Source organism: Carassius carassius, chromosome 43 (genome assembly GCF_963082965.1).
Source record: "Carassius carassius chromosome 43, fCarCar2.1, whole genome shotgun sequence".
Taxonomy (NCBI): domain Eukaryota; kingdom Metazoa; phylum Chordata; class Actinopteri; order Cypriniformes; family Cyprinidae; genus Carassius; species Carassius carassius.
In genome coordinates, this window is record NC_081797.1 from 24,607,527 (window position 1) to 24,617,628 (window position 10,102).

At 38.2% G+C, this 10,102-nt stretch overlaps 1 protein-coding gene across 1 annotated transcript in view; it reads right to left on the minus strand.

The window, feature by feature from the left end:
• Positions 1-595: 595 nt before the first annotated feature.
• LOC132125016 (beta-2-syntrophin-like) overlaps positions 596-10,102 on the minus strand; it is a 17,173-nt gene continuing 7,666 nt past the window's right edge. The window contains exons 4-7 of the mRNA XM_059536218.1: positions 8,079-8,221; positions 7,787-7,983; positions 3,518-3,696; positions 596-1,462 (exon numbers count right to left, since the gene is read on the minus strand). Coding sequence (XP_059392201.1) covers positions 1,370-1,462; positions 3,518-3,696; positions 7,787-7,983; positions 8,079-8,221 — 612 coding nt within the window. The 3' untranslated portion in view covers positions 596-1,369. The remainder of the gene's footprint in view (positions 1,463-3,517; positions 3,697-7,786; positions 7,984-8,078; positions 8,222-10,102) is intronic.

The window sequence follows — 10,102 nt, forward strand, 5'->3', positions numbered from 1 at the left end:
AAGAGCGTGCGCAGTTTGAGTCATGTGGAGAGACACAGAGGAGATTATTAACAAACGAATCGTTATGTTTGTTTTATTCGTGTACAAAAAGTATTCTCGTTGCTTCATAACATTACGGTTGAACCACTGATGGCAGATGGACTATTCTGACGATGTTTTTCATATTCTTCTGGACCTTGACAGTGTAACTTCTACAATTCAGTCTATGGGACGGTCACAAGCCTCCCGGTTTTCATCCAAAACATCTTCAGTTGTGTTTCGAAGACAAACAAAGCTTTTACTGGTTTGGAACGACATGGAGGTCAGTGATTAATGACAACATTTTAATTTTGGGGTGGAGTATCCTTTTAAGCTTGTTAAAGAATATTAATAAAGAATATATACTGATATTATATTGATAAACATAAAACATACACCCCATGACAAACCATTTATCAGTGCTAAAAACGTGATAAATCTCTGACTTCTCCAGTCTTGTCTGATAACTGGATTAGGATTATTAAAAGCCATGTTATAAAGATTGTACTCACAAAGTTCTTCAGAGCTAAACAGAACTAGAATATATATATATATATATATATATATCGTCTATAGACTTTTTCCCCATGATCTATTTAATAATAGAAAGGTTTCATTAATTTCCTTCACATTTCCAAATCTGCTGATATTTCCAGGTGTTTATGGCAGCGGGAAGCCTGTAATAAGGATTTAACACTCATAATGTACTACAGCAGGGGAAAGAATAAATAAATAAATCAAGGCCTGGAGCAGGTTTGGTCATAAATGATGAAGAAGTATTTCTTATGACATGTAGAGAACAGATAAACTAATAAAACATTCCTATACTTTATATCTCTTTCAAAACATTAGTTAAACTGAATCAAGCCTATTCAACACCTTCTAGAGTTTTAACTTTAAGGAGGTTATTTTGGTCAGTCGTGAGGGAATGTATTTAAAGCTTCATTTTCTCCTTATATACATGCATTCAAATGACATAATTCAGATTATAACACACAGATGTAACAGTCTTCGCCATGCGACACATATAAACATAAATACAGGCGAGTTAGGTGAATAACAAACCACACAGATAATACAAGAATAAGTTCATTTTGGTTACTCTGCAAAGCTTTACGGTGACCTTAAGCCTGAAAATGAGTGTGAAAGCTTGTTGGCTCTAGATGAGAAGGCACATCTGGTGTTCCTGATCAGAGGAAACTGGGATAGTTTTCTGCTTTAGAAAGCCACACACTCACACAACTAATGTCTTGGCTAGAAGAGAAGTAAACTATGAAAACACTGCTTGAGTAAAATACTAGCTGTCAATAAATCGAAGAAATAAATGAACTTCCATGGTTTCCTGCTGATTCTAGGTGAGCAGTCCCAAACGAGCCAGTTTGGCTGAGAGAAACGAGTGAAGCACAAAGACTACAGGCTTCGGCCCCGAGTGGAGCTCAAACACCTGCAAGAGAGACCCAACAAAAACTCATTATCATCAAAACGGTCCACCTGTTTCCCAACAAGCCTTCTGGGTTTTACATTATGGGAGTTTGGGGAAGTTCCACTCAAAAAGACTTTCAGAAGTCAGGAGAATAACGTTATGTTTGGTATATTAATGTGACATGATATAACTACAGTCTCTATAGAATAGCTCTTTTCAGAGCTTTCCGCTGCATTATTTTCATGTGTCCTTTGTATTCTGCTGTAAGTAAATAAATAAATAAAAACATATACTGTGCATTTGTGGTCTCTGCTCACCCAAGTGAACTTACGATATAAACCATGAATAATTGCCGGGAATGCACTAAGAATCTTTTATTTCTCCCCAAATCCTCACGTCTCTTTCCAGATTTGCGTTCACACAGATGCTGTAAAATGTGGACATCTTTGGTTTCACACTGCAAGCGTGAGGGGTGTGTGAGCGTTCCTACAGCTTCACTGCAGCGGCACCACAGTATTCACACTGGGAGCGTTTGTACAGCGCGCCACAGCTACAGGCTTCTTTACAAAGACAACTATACATTTGTTTTTAGAGGTTGGTCTGTTATAAACTTGGATGTTTTGAAGTCTTGAAAGTTTGTTAAAACAGGGATTCGCGTGTAAATGGTAAACAACAAAAACTGCTCCTATCATGTCTTTTCATTCATACACAAATATAGAACGTGCTGTTTATAGGTTATTTTATTTTAATAATACTCAGTGTGTGTCCATAATCTCCATGTCTATGTCTTATAGACGCTGTCAATGTGCTTTATGTGAATTACTTGTAATTAAGCTCCGTTTTTGTAACTGATCTGGAGAAATGTGAATTATCCATTGGATTTTAACTACTCATCAGGCTAAGAATGTCATGTATTTATGTAGAGCTATATAAAAAAGTAGGATATGCGTTTTTCTAGCTAATCTTTTAAATGTTAATATTTCCTTAGAAGCAGTCGATATGGTTTATACGATTGTTTTGTGTCTGAACTTGTCTCGTGTCCTTCGTTTGTAATTTGTGCCTTGTCGTCCGTTTCTGTAACTGAAGACCTGGAGCATTATAATTATTCATTCTAGTTTAGCTCATTGTTAAGTAAGAATATTATGTTTAAGTCATTATTTGTTATAGATAATAAAAAAAAAGAAATGAAAAGATGTGTTTCTAACCGAGGTGAACATGCTGAGCTTTTATAATATTTGAATTAAGCCGAATGTTGAAGATGTCAGTATGTTTCATGTGCATTTATTGTGTCTATAGCTCTGTTTGTGTAACGGTGGAACGGAAAATAGATAAAAATGCGTAAGTTTGTCACGTCAATCGAAAGTGAACATGTGCAATATACAGAATAATACTGTAATATATATATTACAGAATACAATATTTACTGAATATGAATAATGAATTTCTTATGTATATACTCCATTGTAACTTAAGATTCCTCCTGAGCAAGATGAATTGTTTGTTGTGAGTTTGAGAAAATGTTTTAAGTTATAATTTGCTTAAGTTAAAATGGGTAGCCTTAATCTTCTATATAAGAAGTGGGTCTTTAATTGCACTACTTCCGCACTATTAAAGCAGACTTGAAGAATAACAGTTCGGTATACTAAAAGTACAATAGCAGGGCATTTTATTAAGTACATACATGTGAAAATGTATTTGTAGTAAACGTAACATGAAATAAATGTATTTCAAATATAAGTATATTCATTTTTCACTAGAGCGTTTTCAGTATAAATGGAAATTACTCCCATGATTTGCACAAAGTGTCATATGGCGTAGGAAAAAGGTGGATCCTACATATTTTGACTAATGATTACATAACATTTCTAGTCAACCTAGATAAAATACATTTTTAGAGACTATACAGACAAAAAAAAGCTATAAACGGATAATAAAATAATGATAAAATGATAAAATAACAGAATTATGGAGGCGTTAATGAGTGAAAGTGTTATAACGTCAGGACCAACAGACTTCTATTCATTAAGGCCTGCAGAATTGTATGTTTATGTCATGCCATCATCACGTGTCTCATACCATCTCTCCCTCTGGAGCACCGAAGTCCAGGTAGAGGTTCCTGACTCCATCGTCAGCAGACATCTTGAGCCGCTCGTAGGGGAAGTGGAAGAGCACGGATTCGGCAGATTCGCTCTTCACAGTGAACCCTCTGTCATAGTGCAGGATCAGACGCACGTCCTGTCTGTTCAACACACAGCCTGAGGAACGCAGACACACAGATGTGAACCAACAGAAGGTGAATTCAACTCATCTTAGGTTTTCTTTGCTGGCTGGAACTCAGGAAGGAAAGCACTCAATATTTCCAACATTTCCTACTGGCAGCTATTGTTACACACCACACAGGGGAAAATACATTTTTCAGTCCAGCTTTCACCTTTGGTAAGCTTTACAAATGTAATAGATAATGATCTTACAAGAACTGGAATGAAGTGTAATGTTACAAAGCATTCTAGCTGGTGTTTATCTTATCCTAAAGGGGTAGTTCACCCAAAAATGAAAATTCTGTCATTTATTGACATGAGAGCTCTCTGACCCTCCATAGAGAACAAGGATCCTTACACGGTCAACGCACAGAAACAGATCAAGGAGATCCTTAAAATAATCCATGTGACATCAGAGGTTCAATATGATATAGGGTGACGCGGAGGACACACATTTTTGAATAAAATCGTTATTTTAGTTTTCTTTGTGCACAAAAAGTATTCTCGTAGCTTCGTAAAATTACGGTTGAACCACTGATGTCAGATTAATTATTTTAACGATCTCATCGTTATGTTTCTGTGCGTTGTTCGTGTAAGGATCCTTGCTGTCTATGGGTCAGAGAGCTCTCAGATTTCATCAGAAATATCTTAATTTGTGTCCGAAGATGAACATAGGTCTTACCGGTTTGGAACGAGATGACACTGAGTAATTAATGACATCATTTTCATTTTTGGATGAACTAACCCTTTAAAGAAATTGATAAATTACAGCAGCAAGATTTAAAGGTGCCATAAAATTGACTTTTACAAGGAGTGGCCTCAGTGTGTGAAAACAACCAGCCTATAATGATAAAATATTGTGTATATTGTGTCACCAAAACAATCATAAACAGTTTCTCCACACAAGCAGTTCCAGAGGACACAGTCGGTGAAAGTCCCGCCCATTTGTGACGCTCTCTGCTCTATTAGCATATACACAGCCCTAAGTGAGAAGCTGCAGTTCATCATTACTGCTCTCTTGCTGTAGCTGCTGGAGATATAATGTTAGCGCAAAGGGGCCATTAATAGACCACTGAGGATACAGTGGTTAACTTTCATTTTCGAAGGAAATGTCCCAGAAAAAAAGAAAACAGAAAAGTCCTATTCATTTGTGCTAACTTTTTAAATTTCACAAACGAGGGTCAGTTCAGTGCTGGAGTGTGCAAAGACTGCATCTGAAAGAGGGATCGAAAACAAACGCTTTGAGCGCAAACATCCTGACTACAGGCAAAGAAAGCATCACGCATGTTTTCATGTTTTCCAAAAGAGCTTCTTGGCTCTCTGTAAGACTAATGTTGCTAAAGCTACCATTGTCTCTGCCTGTTTTCACTAATGCTGCATTCGCATGCTACCGTGATTGTGAAGTAGTTGTAGTGAGTGCGGTAGTTAAAAATTGCGCTTGGAAGCGATGTGAAGTCAGTAACACGGTCACCAACAGTTAAACCCTAACACCAGTTGCCCACAAGCATGAGCTCTTGAAGCACCCCCAGGGTTACCAGATTTTACAGATTACAAAACCCGCCCAACTGCTACTCAAAACTAGCCCAATCAAGGTTTGAGGGAGATCCCCTGGTAAAAATCACATTCTTTCACACTGTTTCGGTGGGATTCCCCTGGTGAAATGTGCATAAATATCACGTTATTGGGGTGGCTTAAACCCACGGGCAAACAGCGGACTTGGCAATACTGAGCTCCGCACTCGACTGGAAAGGGAGGTGGGAGCACCAGCTCATTTTCATTTAAAGGGGACAAACACAAAAAACAGCACGTTTTGGCTCATACCCTACAAGTGGCAATTTCAGCAAGCTATTATCTGTGGGGTAATTAGAGATAAAACTTCACATACACACTCTGGGGACATCAGAAAACAATTAAAAATATTGTATCGATGCATTCTATGGTACCTTTAAAAAAACAGACTCATGCTCTTGCAGTTAGCATGATATGGTGCTTTTCAGTCTAAAGAAACATTACAAAATATTACGTGACATTACTAAGATTTGTTGTACATGTTCATTTGTGTACGAGGGCTGACACAGTTTACCCACAGTAGTTCTTAAAGGAACAACAAGTTCAACTTGCACTTGTGCACTTGCTGCCTTCACTAGCAATTGTAAGCATAATGTTGATTGCCACAAAAATTTATTTTGACTTGTCCCTCCTTTTTTTTTAAAGAAAAAATAAAAAGTCTAGCTATTTCAACAGTAGCCACAATGCATTAAAAAATGCTTGTTAACATAAAAAAAATAAATTATTAACTATTTCTGTGGAAAGCTGTAGAACATTTTTCTTGGTTGCAGTGCTGCAACGACACGTCGACGTCATCGATTATGTCGACTACAAAAATACGTCGACGCGTCACACTGTTTAGATCTCGCGTAATGGCATACTGGGAATGGAGAAAGTTGCATTCTATCACAAAAACAGAGACCACTGTTATCAAAAGTATGGGAATACTTCAAACAGAGGCCAAATAAAATGGCCATTTGTTCCCTTTGCAAAACCGATATGGTGTACCATGGCAGCACAAATGCAATGCACGAGCACCTCAGAGGAAAACATCCTGGCGCTCTCCGGTGTTGCGGTTTAACTGGTTACCGTGTGATCTAGTGACCTAACTTCCTGGATCAGGTCTCTGCTGCAGATGTGATGGAACAAACTGATGTGATATTATTAAGTGTCTAATAAACGCAGACTTGCTCATTGCATGATTCTGATATTATTGTAAAGATTACAAGTTATTAGTATGATCACCCTTAGCGGCTGAAGTAAGGATAAAATAAAAAATAAAGTAAGTCTGTGTTGACGCGGGTTTCGATCACGCGTTAGGGGCCGTTCATATATCGCGCCTAAAAACGCATGGAAAAACGCTAGTCACGCTGCTTTCTCCTTCTTTCCAAATCGCTCGGACAGTTGCGCCCCTGGGGTGTCTGCCGTTGCTAAGTAACCATGACGCGCTCTCTCCATGAAGACGAGGAAATTTGCAGCACTAAAAATCGCTTGCAGTATCTCTGCTACTAAATTTATTTCAAAATGGCAATCCATATACAGCTATGATCAGCGGTTCCCTCATCTTAGCTGAGCTTTCAACGTTGTTACGGGAAAGAATGAAGCTGATTTAAAAAGACAGCACGCCGCGAGACAACAGTCACAGACCACCGAGCTACCCCGAATCAGCTCCAGATCTCTGGAAACCGTGCTAAACCATAGCAGAACCCTGACTACATTTTATGGTTTGTGATGCTAAAGAACATTTTAGTCTCAGACAACTGTAAATTTGTGGCTACTGTGGTTTAATTATAAACGCTATGGTAAACTCATTTACCATAGTAAAATAATTTTCTTTGCCTCTTTATTTTTGTATACTGTAAAAACTTCAACCACATTGGTTGAAAATGAATAAAGGTTAAAATACTATATTAGAAGTTGTACTTAAATTTTTTTGTAAAGTTATCCAAAGGATTCATTAGTTAATCAAAAAAGAACATTAGATTAATTATTGTAATAAAAATAATCGTTAGAGTAGTCGACTAATCGGAAAAATAATCGTTAGATTAGTCGGCAGAAAAAATAATCGTTAGTTGCAGCTCTAGTTGGTTGCCTCAGAAATATATAATAAAAATGCTTAAAATATACAGAACCTGGAATTTTCCTTTAAATCTATTTAAAGTTTAGAAACGACATCTCGGAGTAGCTTGTGTTCATTTATTATATATTTATGAATATGCTCTGTATTTCATTGAAAGCTTGCAGGGCCGGATTTAAGCAGACTAAATGATTGCAGAAGTCCTGCATGTGTTACCCAGAGATAAAAAATAAAAATATGAGGTATAAAAATGAAAAACATGTATTGTTCGCAATAAGATAAATGCATTTAGAAAACAGAAATTTTCCATTTCATCTGGACTTTAAAACTACTCAAGCACACAGGACTTCTATAGACTTACATTACGGCCACATCAGCCAAGGTAGGACTGATCAGTAACCTTTTTAAGACAGTTGTATTAATGCGAAGGGTAGATTATTTTCTTCGTATATTCACACAAACCTATGGAAACCTCTTTGATGAGCTCAGCAGCCAGGTGTCCGCCCTGCACCAGCACACGTGTCCATGTGGACAGATCCCAGTGTGTCTCCACACGAAACACATGAGACTCGATGCCTCGGCCGGTGCCTGTTCGTGTGGCGAACACCAGATCTCCACCCAGAGCCGGAGAGCTGCGGACGCTGCCCGAGTGAACCAGCCTGCAGACAGAGACCAACACAGAAGACAGAACAGACTGAGTTCATTCAGTTGTGACTTCGACAGCACATCAGGCTTTGCTGGAGTAAGGACTGACCGTGTAGCGAGCAGCGGGTGTGTCAGGAGAGGAGAGGTCCAGCTCTCATGTGTCCACGGCACTGACTGGAACAGCAGGACGTCTTTCTCTGTGAGCGCCATGACCACTCGTCTGTACTGATGCCGCCCACCGTCCAGCTCCAGCTGCACACAGACACCGCAGCCAGACGTTACACTTACAATGGCAAAGGACAAATATCTCTCAACTAATGCTGTAAACTAGCTTTATTATAAAACAGCTCTCTACGAACAGTGTATGACGTAACCACCGGTAGTCACATCTAACTAAATTAAAGGCAATTGTAATCTGTTACAGTTACTGAGAAAAATGTATAATTAAATTACAGGTACAGTTGCTCATGAAAATGTTAATTACAAAGAAGGTTACATCTGAATATTTTCACACATACACAGATTTGATTGGTTTCTTTCATAATTTGCATTGACTGCTTTAAGATATGAGACCCCTGTGTTTCAGGAGTTTAGGACACAGAATAGGACGCATTCTTACTCTATAACGGTTTTATATTTCAGTTTGGGTTTATGTGTATGCTTTATTTTATTTATTTATTTTTTTTCAGATCAATTGTTTTATAAGTCTTGCTTCACATGTTTCAAAATGATTAACAGTTGAAAACATTAAAGATTTAGAGAATAAATTAAAAAGAAGTAGTGACATTTCCCTACTGTAGTGTAAAGCAAATATCATATACCTATGAAATACTCATTTTCATTTATTTTGCATTGCAACTGTTTTACAATATATGGCTATTACTGTCATTGTGAACTTATTGGAGTTCTTCATAAAAGTGCAATACAGAAAATAATTTACCTTTAAAATGTGCAAAAAATTATTCATGTGTCTCTTTTTTTTAAATATTGCAATAAACATATTGTGGACTTCATATTGTTACATTATCGTATCGTGAGATATTGAAATGAATGGATAATATTATAAAAGGTTAACATTAACAACAGAGTCTGAACTGTTATATAGCTATTTATTTTTAGATGTAATAACCGACACTCAAAAAATAAAAAAAACTTGCACATAAGGCGTAACAATGAAAAGTCTTTATATAAAATGTATAATGATATAATTAACTTCCTACTCCAGTTTGTTGTTCATCTAACCGTTTAAACAGTGAGACTTTATAATTATATAATAATTAACACATCACTAACAGGTAAAAAACAGGTTTTTTTTTCTTTCATTTATCATTGAAATTTCATTATAAAATTGACTGAAAAATCTGAAAGCTGAGATTGTGTTTACATAAAGTGCAAAGCTTTACAAATAAGACTTGAAGTTTTATTCACACATCAACAAAACACAGCATAGACTAAAAGACCGATTCATATGTGTGTGTGTGAGAGATACCAGCTCTGCCAGCCAGCCGATGTGTGTGTGTGTGTGTGTGTGTGTGTGTGTGTGTGTGTGTGTGTGTGTGTGTGTGTGTGTGTGTGTGTGTGTGTGTGAGAGATACCAGCTCTGCCAGCCAGCCGATGTGTGTGTGTGTGTGTGAGAGATACCAGCTCTGCCAGCCAGCTGATGTGTGTGTGTGTGTGTGTGTGTGTGTGTGTGTGTGAGAGATACCAGCTCTGCCAGCCAGCCGATGTGTGTGTGTGTGTGTGTGTGTGTGTGTGTGTGAGAGATACCAGCTCTGCCAGCCAGCCGATGTGTGTGTGTGTGTGTGTGTGTGTGTGTGTGTGTGTGTGTGTGTGTGTGTGTGTGTGTGTGTGTGTGTGAGAGATACCAGCTCTGCCAGCCAGCCGATGTGTGTGTGTGTGTGTGTGTGTGTGTGTGAGAGATACCAGCTCTGCCAGCCAGCCGATGTGTGTGTGTGTGTGTGTGTGTGTGAGAGATACCAGCTCTGCCAGCCAGCCGACGTGTGTGTGTGTGTGTGTGTGTGTGTGTGTGTGTGTGAGATACCAGCTCTGCCAGCCAGCCGATGTGTGTGTGTGTGTGTGTGTGTGTGTGTGTGTGTGTGAGATACCAGCTCTGCCAGCCAGCCGATGTGTGTG